This window comes from Stomoxys calcitrans, chromosome 4 (assembly GCF_963082655.1).
Source record: "Stomoxys calcitrans chromosome 4, idStoCalc2.1, whole genome shotgun sequence".
NCBI lineage: Eukaryota > Metazoa > Arthropoda > Insecta > Diptera > Muscidae > Stomoxys > Stomoxys calcitrans.
In genome coordinates, this window is record NC_081555.1 from 26,778,943 (window position 1) to 26,795,743 (window position 16,801).

Consider the following 16,801-nt stretch of genomic DNA (forward strand, 5'->3'; position numbering starts at 1 on the left):
AAAATTGGAGATTGGCATCGGGGTAGCAGCTTTTAAGTAATGTAGGAAGGGTTTAGCATCTTTCAGGCATCTAAAGTCTCTGAAGAAGTTGCTTATTTTCAGGACATACGTAGACAAGCGGTGCTGAAGGCCCTGTTTTCAGTCCATGCAAGTCAATGATGTCGTTTGACAAAGGGGGATGGGGAATTCTGCTGAATTTTTGGTAATGAGAACGATTTGGAGACGATTGAGCAAATATTGTGCCATGTTCTGCCATTGCGTGGAGAAGGTTTTGGATTATGTGTGAAAACCTCTTGTTTGGACTTTCAAGTGAAGTGGCTAACAGGCGAAGCTCTGGCCTATAAGTCTTGGAGTCTTTAAGAGAAGAAAATTTTATATTTTTGGACCAATCTGCTTTGACAAATTATATATCAATCCCACGGCAACTGGGTTCTCCCGATGGAGTCCTTCATCGGCAAAAGCTACCGCCTCAGTGTACAACACACTGCTATAACAACAACAACAGAAAATATTGTTGTTATATGGCATTATCCGTGGTACACAAATGGATCACAGCTAGAGGAAAGTGTGGGCCTGAGATCTACATTGAGAACTTAATGGTAAACGCTGAAGGAAAAGAAGAAAGCTCTAGTGGATAGACCAAATGAAAAGTGACATTCCAAACTGGGTGTAAGACACTGCAGAATGAGTGCAGAAGTGCGAACTGGTTAGAAACCTATTCCGAGTTCAGCTTAAGTAAAGGCTGATTTTTTAAGAGCTTTACCGTTTTGTTTAGAACGCATGTCATGCAAGCCAAGCACTTAAATTTTGGACAAAAAAAAATTAAATATGATCTCACGGTAGCGCTCACCATTCACAATTACCTTAATATTCGCATCATCTTGAAGAAGTACGGTCCAATGATGCCACCAGCCCATAAACCGGAATAAACTGTGACTTTTTCTGATTGTTTACTTACTTTAATTGGCTATGACAGAATATTTGTTCCACTAGCCGAACCTAAAATAGCTTTCCAAGCGCCTCGATCTACTGTGCTCATTCTAAAATCTCTGACACCAAGTTTGGAGGTGTCTCCCACCACTTGATCTTTCCATCGGGCTTTTGTTCTGATAAAACGTCCTTAACTACACGCAAACTGGAAAGACCAAAAGCCCTATGGAAAGATCAAGTGGTGTTTGCCTTCAAAACACTTCTTTGCTGGAGCTTCTTCGTCCATTCTGATAACATGGCCTAGCCAACGCAGCCGTTGTATTCTGATGCGTGTAACTATGCTATCGTCGTTATACAGCTCGTAGTTCATACGTCGTCTATATTCTCCATTAACGCAAACTGGTCCCTATATTTTACGAAGAATCTTTCTCTCAAATACTCCAAGCAATGCCACATCTGCTTTTACAAGCTCCCATTGAGCCAAAAATGAAAAATAAATAAAAAATCGTCCTTAAGTTAAGATATGCGTCGCTGTTGTTGTTCTTACGTGGAGCTAACGATCCTCCTCAAGCTCCATATGAGATCAAGCTGGTAACGGTCCATATGACCGATAGCCTTGGGAACGTTATTGCCATTGGCTATTTAAAGTCGCCAATAACTCGTCATATTGAGTATCATAGGCACTCAGTATTTAAGCAAAAGCCGGTGCCGGCCGGCCTATCACTGAAACTCTCCTCTTGATACTGCTGATTGTCCAAGATTGCAGTTGCAACTTTTCTACACACTATCTGCAACCTGTGGATGCGCCCGCTAGGTCTCAGATGATTTTCTCGTAATGACGATGAACACCACTCAAATCGGAACTGAGAGTTTCAACCCGTGCATCGTCTTCGTCCTCTATTTTATCTTCTAGAGCGAACGCAATATACCTAAGGCCTTCAAGTAAAGCGCCAAGACAATGAGACCAAAATCTAAATCAAATTAAAAATGAGTTTAGTAATGGTCTTATTGAAAATACCTTATAACTCTTATCCTGAATTGAAGTCGAATACTTGTTCCATATTCTAGTCAAACTTTGTTGTATTTTATTATTCATATATTTTGTCTTTCTAGATAATAGACGCAGAGTAAATGACATCAAACTTTGGAGTTTTATACTCACACAATATGAGAAACAAATGAAATATTCTTCAATTTACCTAAATGCCAAAGTGAAGAAGTATTTCCTTAAGATTCTACGTTTTAAATTGAATGTAAACTTTCCGGAAATTGACGTTGGCGCCATACCAATAATGAAATGCATTAACAGTATGCTAATGGAAGCTTTACGAATCTATCGAATATTTGAAGGTAGGGAAGAAGAAATCTCTTTGTGGTATTATAAGTTTTTTAAAAGAATATTCCCAAATGAATTTCAAAACTGAAAACTGGCCTTAAATATCAAAAAATCAGATGCAAACGAAATTTTTTTCAAAAAGTATATTTTTCATTTTTAATTAAAATAATTGTTGATTTTATTAAATGAAAAGACCATTTTATTTTATAATTTTGTATATTTTTTTCGAAAAATTTATGTAATATTGGTTAACATTTGTTAACAAAAATGCAGTTCTAAAGACTATTAAAAATATAGCTTTAATTGAATGCCTTATATACTAAACCTGAGCTATATGATGCTAGGTAAAGTGCAAAATATACCATTCTATCTTTTTGACATTTTATGTACTAGATACAAGTGAATTAACTTTTGTTTTTATAACATTTTAATCATGGTTTGAAGTAAATTTTAAGTTTTGTTGCTATCATAATTAAAGAAGTTAGAAAATTTATGTTTTGCCCTTTATCCCCTGAGGTTATTAACCATATTTTAAAAATCTTGTAAATAATTTGCTTTGTTTTGAAATGAAATATTTTCTTTGTTTTTAATCTAGCATTAAATTTATGTTAAATAAAGGGTCATTTCTTTTTGGTTTTTTTATTAAAAACCGAATTTAAGAGTGCTTTAATTACTTTCTGTATTTCAAAAACCAAGGTTTCCAGAGCTTCCGGCCGACTGTGGCATTCCGTGACACGTGAATGAGGATATCTTCTAAATCCTGCCAAAGCGACACTTGCGATTTTTGATGGCAACTGAGAGCACACTACTCCTTTCCTTAGTGAAATGTTCATGGGCAAAATGTGCATTTTTGAGTATTTACTTACTTAGTTTGCTATCACAAACGATTGTTCCATTAGCCGAACTCCGTGTAACTTTACCAAGTTCTCGATCTTCTGCAATTCTTATTGTCTGCTTTCGCGAGTATTCATGCATCGAAGCCATACAACAGCAAGGTTATCAGTGTCTTGTATAATGGAATTTTCGTTTGTCGAAAGGTGATTTTGCCACTCGTCTACATGCTCTATGCAAAGTAGACTCTGTAAGCCAATATTTGTTTTATTTCAAAACTGGTGTCTTTCGTTTTGGTAAGATGTTGAGCAGCTGAAAATTGTAGTTCCCAACTTTATCCATCTCCTTAATCTGCTCGGGTTTACAGTGCTTTGTGGGGGTTGATCTCATCCACTTTGTCTTAGCTCAATTTACTCCCAAACCCATTTTCGTTGATCTGTCTTCGATACTTTCAAAGGCTGCAATTGCTGAAATTCCGGTGATCGACCCATAATATTAATGTCGTAGGCAGAGGCGAGTAACAAATGTTCTCTTCTGAGTAATGTACCTATTCACAGCTGCTCTCGTGTAATCTTCTCCAGCAGGATATTAAAGATATATCACGATAGGCTTTCTCCCTGCCTGAAACCTTGTTTGGTATTGAATAATTCAGATACGTTCTTTCCTATTTTAGCTGAGGAGCGTGTGTCAGTAACCGTCATCCTGCAAAGTCGTATCAGTTTTGCAGGGATAACAAACTCAGACATGGCTTGAAATATCTTTATTGTTAGAATTTAATATCGAATTTAATCGTGTTGTTGTTGTAGCCACATTTGCATATGGAGAATTCCACTATCCACAACATGCGGACACGGTAGCACCCAGCTAAGTTTCTCGTGATAACGAAGAACACCAAACAGATTGGAGCTCAAAGTTCCAGACTGTGTAATGCTCATTGTTATGCCGTGCCGGGCAGTTAAACAGATGATGTGTGTCATGTGGTTCCAGGTCACAATCGCGACACATATCTTGTACGTTTGCATTAATCTTTGCTTAGTAGAAGTTGAGGCGGCTGCATCTGCTGGATCGTAATTTAGCCAGAACTACTTTGGTTTATCGAGGGAGTTCAATTTCCTCAGGGGCGATGGGTGGCGGTCCTTCTTCAAGGACAACTTTCACCCGGTAGCGGTTGTGTATGTAGTGAACAATGTGGCTGAAGATTTGGTGGCAGATATCTTCAGTTCTCTAGCAGTGTCAGCAATGTGTGTGTGGGGCCTGATGTCATGATCGTACAATCGGGCGCATATGATACGATCTCTATGCCGTCTGGAGGAGGTGGAATGGAGGATAGGTAGAGGTTAAACAATGTCGGAGATATAACCCCGCTTTGGGGAAACTCCCTGTTGCACTCTCAAGTGTTTCGACTAAATCCAGTAGCGGGATCACTCTGCCCATCTTCCAGACATCGGGTACTATAAGAGTGGACAGTTGTAAGGTACTCGACTCCAAATAGATTCAGATTCTTCAGATTCCTTTGGAGACCAACTATAATTTGTGATGGCTGTCCATCAGACTAGGGTGTAGTTTTAGATTATTCAATTAATCGTTTAATTGAAAATTTAGGTTCAACGATTAACCGAGCAAGAACGAACGAGTTTGCCGATCTATCGATTAACCGATTAATTGAAAAATATGTCTAACAAAAGAAAATAGAACATATTTTGAGATCTTATAGCCTATTTACATATAAATTTTTATGACCTGGATTTAACCAAACCCAAAATCCGTACGTTTATGGGGATTTAAGTGGCATACACAAGCGTAGATACGCATACATGAATGTGCATATCACACAGATCCCTGCGCAATTCTTGACAACAGTTGTATATTTTGATACTTTTATCGATTATTCGGCCATGTAAGCGGTTTTATTTGAGATTTAATAATATGTAAATCCACCAAAATCAGATTTATTTATTTATGGTAAAACTTGTCAAAAAAACAAATGATTTAGCACTTAAATTTCGAAAAGACCATAAATCCGAATTTAGTGTCTAATGTAAACGTACTTTTAACCTACAAATATTTCGATTTGAGTTGTAAGTAGGCCAAATAGATCGGGTTTATTTGATCTTCTTTTTGAACCAAAGTAAAAAATTCACATCACGGTCGAAAGAAATTTTGACATAATTCCTATATTTATAAGCGTTTTTAACTTCTAAACGATTAATCGATTAACCATCCTAAATTATTCAATTATTTGTTTATTTGAAAATGTGTCGTTTTCAATTGTTCGATTATATGAAAGGCCGAGATTAATCAAATAACGATTAATCGAGTGTACGCCCTACATCGGGCAGGAGACCACCGATACGACGAATAGCTCTCCTTCTAGAGTGACTACGCTCTCGGGATGCTCAATAAATCGCTCGTTGCTACCGCCATCCGATGCCAGCAGCTGGAAAAAGGTTTTCTACACATAAACTGTATCTGTTACCAAATTTCCTTCTTTGTTTATGTAGCAGGATACGTTTGTCGATTTGATGTTCTTTCTTTCTTTCTTCTAGCCATATCGCATATACAATACAAGCTGATGCATACTCCTCAATAGCCTGAAATAACTAGTCCAGCCGGCAACTGTTGCCTTATTATTCTTCGACCCGGTTATTGCTATCTCATACTGAATAGGCGTTATATCTGTTGCCATATTTCCTTCTTTGTCCCTCCAAGAGGATGTCTGTAGCAAAGCTATCGTTTTGATGGTTAGTTCTTTGATAGAATTCGATTCGCTCACATTCACCTCTTTCCATTTCGCTTTTCTTTCTGTTAAACAGAATTTTTTTCTCCCCTACATACCATACAAAAATAAAACAACTACTGTAAGTTTGGTAGACATTTATACATATATATAACTTTCTTCGGTACATAACCTATTTTGTTCTTGCCTTAATAAAATGCTTAAATTTTTTATTTTTGTTCAATATTCTCAAAATATTTGTTTTATGAAAAAAACAATCATTGACATTTACACAATAATTCAAATTCTCTCAATCATCAGGTTGGTTTTAATAAAAATTTCAACAACAAAGCAAAAGAAAAACTACAATTAAAGTCGATGAAAATAGGGGGTTTTGTATTAAAAGAAAATTCTCAGGAAAAGAACAAATGTTTTGGTATATAAATAGTAAACAAAATTTGTTTAGCTACTTAAAAATTAAGTAAAAATTAATTTAAAATTTTAATAAATAATCAATACCTTATAGCGTAATGAATAACTTAGAAGCTACAAACAAAAAAAAATGGACCTTCCTTTTTTTCTCTCGAAACATTTTCAGTATTTTCTTTTTTAATAAATTATGTGTGAACGTGCAACGATTAGTTGAACGACAAATATACATGCTATGTGTATATAAAGAAGAAAACTAATAACACACATATATAAAATCATATAGTTTCTTTGCTGAGTAGTAATTACAAAATAAATAAAGTGGAATCTTTTGTTGATACATTTTGTTGTTTGCTACAACAAAAACACATAGGCATGGCATTGACATGGAAGCCATACACATATGTTTGGACTTGCGACTTAAAACCTAATAAGGAAATCCGCAATACATTTGGCATTTACTCCGAACGTTTGCTAGCTTCTTTGGCACGTTTCTCCAAACGTTCTCGTTTGTCAACATTGGCCAGATCCACACTGGCCACATAGGCATGCATGCAGCTAATCAAAGATTTTAACACTGCCAAGGGCGCGGTGAGAACGGCAACAGCTTTGAATAGGGATAAGCCGAAAACTATAAATAGAAGGCGGACACAAGAAAAATTACAACATTTTCTTATACAATAGACGGCTACTATGGATTTAAATCAGTGGTGGGCAACACACACACTCACACTATTGCGCATTATTGTGTACGTGCAACATAAGAACATTAGCCTATGGATTGGGAAACATTGTGCACGTGTTGGCAGTGTACCCACCACTGTTTGAAATGTAAAACTTACACACAGGTCCAGTGGTAAAATGCAACAGATAGAGACTGATATAAAATGCTTCATTGACACAACACATGAAGGTCAATACATCTTTTTGGTAATAAATACGCATAACAATATTTTCACTGAGATCGGTGGCTTTGTGAGATGTTTTGCCCACAACAACGCTCCTATAGCAAAGAAGTACAAAAACCATTGAAATCATTTATTTTTATACATGTATTTAACAAAACAACTACAACTTACGTTTGCATGTATAACCAATGACAGGCAACATCAATGGCCATAGACAGCTGGAACCAAAACATGTATTGGGGATAGAAATAGCTGAGTGTAACCAGCAAGCCCATGGTACCACATCTATCCGTTAGCTGATCCAACATGGCACCAAAACGAGTGCCTGAAAGTAATCGAAATCAAAATAATAGTTTAATAAACAAATTTTCTGGATATATACATACAAAATGATGATAAATTGCCAAAGAATGGAAAAAATCATTTGTCGAATATATAAAACGTTGTTGTTTAGCTATTTATAAAGAAATGATCAATGTGTGATGAATGTGGCAATTATTAAACAAAACATAAATAAATAAAACAAGTAAGAACGTGCCAAGATTGGCCGGGCCGAATTTTGGTAACACAGCATCATGGATTCTGTTATGAATTTACACAAATAAACTTGAGAATCCACAGGTTGCGGTTAGGGGAATGTTCTGTAGGACTAAGTGCATTTGGAGCCGCGGACAATTAGCGGTATCGAGTGTACAGTCTCGGCTGTAGCATCCGAAAGCATAGAATGGTAAAACTTCACGTATTCCATAAGTTAAAGATCAGAATCGTTTAAAGCCCGGTTGGGCCCGCTTTTCCAATTTTAATTGCGTTAACGCACGATGAGCTCCTGAGGGACCTAGTCAAAATGTTTTAGAGTGGTATTGAGATTTTGATATATATGCGCCAAAAATATTTAAATTCCGCTTTTCGAATGTAATGATGACATAAAGAACACTCAGAGTGTAGTAAGTTCCTTCGTATTTAGATACCAATAAACCGTCTTGTGTGGAGGCCACCGTAGCGCAGAGGTTAGCATGTCCGCCTATGACGCTGAACGCCTGGCTTCGAATCCTGGCGAGAATTTAGCGGTGGTTTTCCCCTCCTAATGCTGGCAACATTTCATTTTCATTTGTTCACGAGGAAGACGTAGATTTGCCAATTTGACGCACCACGTTTTCTCAACAAAACACATACAACAGGTTCAGAGAACATGTTGTCTTGGGGAGCGATGAGGACCACACCCGCTACGACTTACTTTAATTGGCTATGACAGAAAATTTGTTAGTCTAGCCGAACCTAGAATAGCGTTCCAAGCGCCTCGATCAACTGCGCTCATTCTCAAATCTCTGACACATAGTTTCGAGGTGTCTCCCACCACTTGATCTTTCCATCAGGCTTTGGTCTTTCCGGTTTGCCTTCAACAGACTTCTTTGCTGGAGCCTCTTCATCAATTCTGACAACATGACTTAGCCAACGCATGCGTGTAACTATGCTATCGTCGCCATACAGCTCGTGGTTCTTACGTCGCCTATATTTTCCATTAACGCAAACTGGTCCATATATTTTACGAAGAATCTTTCTCTCAAATACACCAAGCACTGCCTCACTGCCTTTTTCTTACCTCCATTTACTGCCAGAAAGTTGTGGTTCCCAACTTTTTCCATTTTTTTTATCTGCTCGGTTGTACAAGGCGTTTTGGGAGTTGAAACCATCCATTTCGTCTTATCTCCATTTACTGCCGACCCATTTTCACTGACTCTCTTTCGATTCTTTCAAAGGCTGCAGTTACTATTTCTGGTGACCGACCTATGATGTCGATGTCGTCGGCATAGGCATGTAGCATGTGTGCCATATTTATATGCATCTCTTCTCCAGTAGGATATTAAAGAGATCACACGATATTCTGTCTCCTTGTCTGAATGGTTCGGAGAGATTCTTTCCTATTAATGAGGAACGCGTATCAGCAAGTGTCATCCTGCAGAGTCTAATTAATTTTGCAGGGATAACAAACTCAGACTCAGTATCGAACAACAAAGAGATGGTAGGTGTTGATTTGTTCTTCTCGGGTCTTTTCCAGGATTTGGCCCAGTGTGAATATCTGTTCCAGGGTGGATTTACCAAGTCTAAAGCAGCATTGATAGGGCCCAATTATCTCATTGCCTTTAGGTTTTAATCTTTTACACAGTACGCTCGACAGTATCTTGTAAACAATTAGGAGGAGACTTATTCCTCTGTAGTTTGCACATTCCGTCTTGTCTCCTTTCTTGTGAACGGCACATAGTACGCTGAGGTTGCAATCATCGGATATGCGTTCCTCTAGCCAGATTGCGCAGATAAGTCGATACACACACATTGTCAGCGTGTCCTCTCCGGTCTTTAATAGTTCAACGGGTAACCCGTTGGCTCCTGCTGCCTTGTTGTTCTTTAGTGGGGTCACTGCTACTTGGACCTCATTCTGACTAGGGTACATATGTGGGTACAACAAATGAACTTAGTTAAACGACATTGTGTAATTTACGTACCAAATCAAGCATCCATTGAAGCTTTAGGGGCTGTAGAAGACTAATCTGGACATCGGTTACCGGTTTACAGACCGATTTAGACCGTACTTGGGATGGTCGTGAGAGAACACAACATGCAAAATTGCAGCCAAATCGGGCAAATATTGTGGCTTCGGTCGGCTTAAGATTTCAAATCAGGAGATCAGCTCATATGGGAGCTACATCAGGTTTTAAAACGAAACGGACAGAAATTGAGGCTACTAGCGGCTCAAGAAGTAAAATGCGGGGATCGGTTTATATGTGGACTATATCCACATCTAAACCGATATAACCCATTTGCAATTTTTAACTTTCTACATCAATAGGAAGTAGCTGTAGCTAGAAGTAGCATTTTATTTCTATAAAAAATTTTTGTTTGTTTCTCTTTCGAGACGAGCTTAATGATCGGAGATGCAAATGGAAATGGAAAGCCAAAGATAGCAACACACACCAACCACTATGGGACGCGTTTCGACTTTGGTTAGAAGACTTTTCAACCATATAAGGTGTGATGGCTATAGCGAAAACACATCTATGATACAACTACCACATTAACCAAGCTCGACAACTCTGCTTATTAGCTGTACTTTTTCCAATGCATGTATTTTTGTGTAATGACAGACATTCTATCTGTGACAAATTACACTTCTTCCGTACTACACATGATTTTGTTCATCTGTTGGAAAGTTTTGAAAATTTTGTCAAAATTTTATTTCTATAGAAAATTTTGTTAAAATTTTATAGAAAAATTTGTTAAAATTTTATTTCTATAGAAAATTTTGTCAAAATTTTATTTCTATAGAAAATTTTGTCAAAATTTTATTTCTATAGAAAATTTTGTCATAATTTTATTTCTATAGAAATGGTTAGTTCTATAGATTGCCTTTCAAAAGACATGTTATTTTTCATAACGATATCCACTGTATATCTGATGTAATACTTGTTAATTACATACCAATACTAATAGGGACAAATAAGTACCATCATCATTGATTGTCATGCACTTGTAACAAACAAACAAACACATCATTCATTTGCATTTTAGCTTTTATCGCAAAGAGACACACATAAAGATATAATGACAGCATTTAATACATGCGGGTGCTCATACGTTACACATATGTATGTCAATATGTATGTAGACAAATATGGGTAATATAAAGAATTGTATTTATCAGAAAACCAAAACAATGCAGAAAATTCACTTGTTGATCGAAAATATAAGAATAACAAAGAAAAAAAAAAACACAACAAGTAAACAAAAGAAAAGAGTGATGAGCCAAGCAGCAATTCGTAGTATAGCGAACATACATATAAAATTTTTTCAAGAAAATGACGTCAATGTGAAAATGTCTACACAAAATTGAAACTGACATCACGCTTAGTACGAATTTCTTTTTCAATTTAATGTATTGTCTATATTTGCATCGTCATTTGTAGCATACGGTGCACGAAAATATATCCACCATGTCGTTGATATTATACACACATGCAATAGTAATTGGCAGGCTAATTACTATGGGTTAGCGCTGTTTTTTACATAGTCAGGTGAATTTTAACATGCTAAAATGACCCAACAATGAGGTGGTGTTGTAAAAATCTAAAGAAATATGCAGGTGAAATCGGATTGATGACGTTGAGTATGCCTGACAATTTGATTGAGTAATTTGTCTAATATACCTATATACGTGTGTTAACTGATGCAGTTTCGAAAGGGCCCTGATTTTATAAACAATTCCGTAAGATATCTTTACTGGATTGTGGAATGCCGTCAGTACTTTAACAGCTGACAATGCTCACATTCCCGGTGGCTTTGAACATAGGAGTTTGAACTGAGATCTTTTTCTTCAAATATTTCTATTGGGTTGCCCAAAAAGTAATTGCGGATTTTCATATAGTTGACAAATTTTTTTACAGCTTGTGACTCTGTAATTGCATTCTTTCTTCTGTCAGTTATCAGTTGTTACTTTTAGCTTGCTTTAGAAAAAAGTGTAAAAAAGTATATTTGATTAAAGTTCATTCTAAGTTTTATTAAAAATGCATTTACTTTCTTTTAAAAAAATCCAAGCAATTACTTTTTGGGCAACCCAATAATATATGTATGTCGATTTAAATTGTAAATAGGGCAAAGGGATCAAATTTATTTGATATTTTTAGACTAGAGAAAGTTATTTTCACCCAGGAACAGGGGCAAACTTCTCACATATCAATGAGTGCAGTCCGGGGTACCTTTTTGAAGGTCCCTTTTTCATTGATGTCTAAAAAATCGTTCTCATAAAAAATTCCATACAAAAAGTACTCGTGCATGGTCCCTGTCCAAGGACCTTGTACTTCGTCAACGCCAACTGATAACTTAACCGTCGGAGGGTTAAAAGGTCACGAATAATCGAATAACGATAAATCGGGTGTACACCCTATACAGAACTACGCTGGTGTACCGATGAAGTTCAATTTCTTGGAGTTGGCGGTGGCGGTCGTTCTCTAAGGATAACATTCACCCGGCAGCTTTTTACCACATCTGCTACCATGTCTGCAAGAATGTTGTCCAGGCCCGCTTGACGTGCACTATTGTAGCGCTGAACCTCGCGCTCAAGATCATGAAGATCCACCTTGCGGCTTTTGGGCGGTGGATACATATACACAAGCACGGCCTGAATGGCTTTCTTATGGTTCGAAGAAGCTTCTTGCATTGTCTAATCAGTCTCGACATCGCATGCTTCTAAGCCGAAGCCTTCAGCACCGTTGTACTGCACACGTATATTATGACAGTCCCGTTTCGACTGCCGTTCCCGCATCCACATCGTCTCAAGTGCCTTGAAGACGGGCAAATTACACCCTGAACGACTCTTACCTCGTTCAGAAGCCTTTTTGGATCCCTAATTCCATGGAACTCAATAAAGACCGCTGCTTTCGTGCCCTTATCTTATTAAGGTTAATTCGTGTATAAAGAATTTTCATTCCCATTTCGCCATTTCCCAACAGTATAGAATATTTCCCAATGTTTGAGTTTCCTGACTCCCTCTGTCTAAAAGCGATCTTCGTTGCCACACACTCAACATACAGGTGCAAAGACCACAATCCCAAGGCAGCCGGTTGTACGTATCGAATTGACCCGATTAAGTACTTCATCGGCAAGGGCTGCCGCCTCAGTGTACAATACACAGCTACAACAACAACAGGTACAAAGACCCATGATCGTGAATGGCATTCAGGGTCTCTCTCGGGGCCTCCTAAGTCGCCACGCGTATATGCCACAACTCCGCATCACTTTTCACAGCGGAACAAAAGCATTTAATAAGTTTGAGGTTTCGACTTCTTTAGTCTAAATCGAGCGTGGCATTCAGCGCCTCTCGGGTACCGCCTCGTTACCCTGAAAATTATCGACTATCCTGCGAAAGACACAGTTGTCCAGAGTCCCATGTCATACCATACATCCCTACTCCTATTCCTATCATAACTCCTATAGTTATGATAGGAGTAGGGCACATTCAATGCCATTCTGTAAAAGAAAACTTGGTGGACCGTTATTTGTTTGTTTGTTCATTAAATGGCAACAACGGTCTCCCATTAGGTAATGGCCAGCCAATCAATTAAACTGAAACCAGTTTCTACAATTAACTCGAGTTTGATATAACTATTAAGTGAAGAAATTTTTTAATTTTACTTCAATTTAATCTAAATTATCTTTTTTCTCATATATTAACGGTTTCTTGTTTTTCAGGTAACTGTACAATCAAATATTTTGTTATATCTGACCATAAATGATAAAAATTGGGTAAGTCTCATATCACAGAATTTTTATGTTCGCTTGTTTGCAGACCGTAATTAAATTGATGACATATTGGGTATTTGCTTATTTTTTTAACAACAGTAAATCTTATCGAGGACCAATTTTTATCAGGCTTATGTCTATTACTCAAAAGGTTTGATAAAATCATTGCTGTTGATTATAATAAAAACATGTTTGTGAAGCAAAAATGATTCTATTTAGTATAGATTTAAAACCCTAATCGAATTTGACATATCCTATGGCTAGTGGTACACCATGTTCTTGAAGAATAGAAAACCAACACGCGAAGTCTTTTTTTTATAATTCAATGATACATTTATAACGACAATCGATAATTGCCCCCCAAAAGATAGCTTGCCAACAGCAAGCAAAGAAAAAAGCAATCACCAGCCGGCGGCGGCGGCATTAAGTAAAAGAAAAACAAGCACGTAAACAAATCCTATACCCCCGCGTTGAAGACCCCAATACACCAATGATAATCATTATGTTTTTTTTAAACACCACCTTAATCTTCACATAAGAAGCCAATACGTTATAGATAAGCGATGGTTATAAGAAAGGCAAAGAAGTTGTGTAGTTATTTCCCAACGACAGGGCAATAACCATGGTATCACTTACTCTGATTAAAAGCTCTGGCAGCATGGCCATCCACGGCATCCAGCAAGGCGCTTATTGCATAACACCAACCTGCCACAACATAATTGGTGGACATAAACCAAAATGCAATTAAAGCCAAGAAAATGCGAGCATACCCTAGAATTGTATGAAAATTGGAAAAATGTAAACACAACACCAAAAGCCCACCTCAGTGTATATACAAGATATTCTCTGTAATACACAAAAACAACAACATCGAAGATTCCAAAAATCAAACCGTCTGGACACTGGGGCGCAAAAGCTAAAATCAATAGATTATGTACAGAAATACATCCACCCTCACCACCACCACAGACGCAATTGCGGCTTCCATTTCCTCTCCAATCCACAGTGAATTAATTTAATTATTATTTTAGAATTCCATCAATTTCCCAGAACATTTGTAGTTGAATAAGACACGATTGTCGTTCTTGTTTTGAGGTTTTATACTTTTTGTTTTTGGAATCCGATTTGTTGTTCTTTTCTTCAATTTAATTACTCACCGATCAAATTCGGTATAAAGAGGAAAATGTTATCGTGCTCTGGCATGGGCATTTTCAACTAGCCGGTCTAATGTCTTATTTGTTTGTTATTGCAAAAATCTATTCGCACTACCGTCTTTCCTTCCGTACCAAGTTTTTTCAAGTTCTAAGTTCTTTAATAATTGACAACAAATAGTATAGTATATATATGACAACAATAGTATATGGGATCGAAAAGTCGACTAATCGATTTTTTTGTGTAAAAAATCGAAAAGTCAAGGTCGACTTTTAGTGGCTAATCGAAGATTCGACTTTTTCGTTATATCGATCATTACTTCTGCAGAGCAAGAGCTTGTTAGCCTGTCCACCTATGACAATGAAGGCCTGAAGGGGTTCGATGTCTGGCAAAAACTGTAATAAGATTTATCTTCTACATAGATCAATATGACTTTAGTGCAGTTTTTGTATTTATTGTTATTGTCTACCGATTAATGTCGAATTATGAGTGGAAAGTACTCGGTGTCGTTACTATACGGCATACACAGATGAGGCTACTTCAATTAAATCTGTCAAATTAACATGAGGGATTTTGTTTGAAAATTTGCATAGTTATGTTTTTATCGTTTGAAAAAACCTTTGCAATATTAAAGTGAAAATAAAGCCATTACTGAGTTTAATCCTAAGAAAATTGTTTTTTTAAGCTATAATTTTAAATACATAGATACCGTCATCCTCATACAAGAATGCCATAGCGCGCCACGAGATAGCTGTGAGCACCACACAGGCCCGAACATTGAGGTCCGATCTCTGTGGGGTTAATTGCTATCACGAGAAGCGTAGCTGCGAGCTACCAGGCGTTCACAGGTTGCGGATAGTGGAATGCTTCATATGGAGTATCTGCAACGGCAGTCGCGGACAAACTAGAGAAACACGAAAGAGCGGTGTTTTATTGCTGTCAGGCTCTGGTAAATCCTTGGCCTCCAGGCGAACGAGACGGCCTTTGAGCTGGCTGTCAATGGATTTCCGAAGCGCACAGATCGTGCTATAGAATCATCTGTGCGAGATTTTTTCTACAATGACTGCGCAAAGCGGCACGGGTTGCTGGGGAGCAAAGACTATTTGGTAGAGTATTTCGGGGAATAGGGCGTTACTTATACTGAGGCTAGCTCCAAGATGGAGTCAAGGACTGGATTGGGATCTACTCTGATGCGGTCAATATCAGTATGTCTCTGAGACTGTCGGACGAGTGTACGATCTTTCAGGCAGAGGTCTGTGCCATTGCAGTAGCCAAAAGAGAAATTCTGGCAAGGGGCTTACCGCCCTCGAAACTCAGAATTTGGCGTGGCCTGGCGGACTATTTGGAATCCCTGGATAGGCTTCCGGCCCACGATGTGACGCTGACATGGGTTCCTGGGCATAAGGGGATTCCAGGAAATGAGAGGGCGGACGAGTGCGCAAGAAGGGGTTCGTCTGCTGCGGGCGGACCACTTCGGTCTTGCCTTCGTGCCATTTGTCGAGATACTGATAGGATGGCCATAGCGGCGTCGGTGGTGAGGTGGGACACGATAGATGGTTGCCGGACTGCGAAGGCGCTATGGCCCGTTATCGACCGGAGGAGGACAAGGGAGTGGCTGGTGGATTAAAATCCTGTATAGTCATTGCAATATCAGGACTTGACGTCGCGCTGGATACAAGGAGATGCGTATTGCTGTTTTATTTTCGAACTTTTTTTATCAGTTTTCGCATGATATCGATAACTAATCAGTACAACTGTGTACTCTATCAAGAAGTTTCAAATAGAATTATTCGATAACGGAAGCTATAATCCAAAAAAATGCGAAACTCGATCGTAATAAGTCGATTGCGAATACAAGGATTAGGCCCCAGAGATCTTGACTTCTGGTAAATGGCTTTCCCACAAACAAATGTGTATAAAAATTTAAGACAAATTTTCACGACGTCAATGAATCACGTCTCGGTTATAGCAGCCATTGAGCTATTGACCACTCGTTTGTGCCCAACGGCTACTCCCGCGTCCCGGCGACCTAATCCCATGTTCACCCCGTGAGTGAATCACTTCTCGATGATTAGCTAAGCCAGCGTTCTGCCTTTGTCCTTCCGTTGCAGGAACCAATGAGCCATTGACCACTAGACTAGATAGCGTTCACCACGAGTGCGTGCGCAAAGCCGACTCCCGTGTCCAGGCGATCTATCTCCTCAATTA

The 16,801-nt window shown here is 38.2% G+C and overlaps 2 protein-coding genes across 4 annotated transcripts in view; one reads left to right on the plus strand and one right to left on the minus strand.

Moving 5' to 3' along the window:
* LOC106091357 (uncharacterized) overlaps window positions 1-16,801 on the plus strand; it is a 134,841-nt gene that overhangs the window by 1,377 nt on the left and 116,663 nt on the right. The window contains exons 2-3 of one of the 3 annotated variants that reach the window (XM_059368139.1): window positions 2,044-2,280; window positions 13,391-13,460. In XM_059368139.1, the coding sequence (XP_059224122.1) occupies window positions 2,044-2,280; window positions 13,391-13,434 (281 nt within the window). In that variant the 3' untranslated portion in view covers window positions 13,435-13,460. Of the gene's footprint in view, window positions 1-2,043; window positions 2,787-13,390; window positions 13,461-16,801 lie in introns of those variants that run through there. The other 2 variants (XM_059368138.1, XM_013257851.2) reach the window with 2 other exon arrangements.
* LOC106091361 (CDP-diacylglycerol--inositol 3-phosphatidyltransferase) lies at window positions 5,957-14,770 on the minus strand. The gene is made up of 5 exons (XM_013257854.2): window positions 14,599-14,770; window positions 14,078-14,212; window positions 7,322-7,475; window positions 7,085-7,245; window positions 5,957-6,873 (listed from the first exon to the last, which is right to left on the minus strand). The coding sequence occupies exons 1-5, from the start codon at window positions 14,648-14,650 to the stop codon at window positions 6,701-6,703; spliced, it is 675 nt and encodes a 224-aa protein (XP_013113308.1). The 5' UTR covers window positions 14,651-14,770; the 3' UTR covers window positions 5,957-6,700.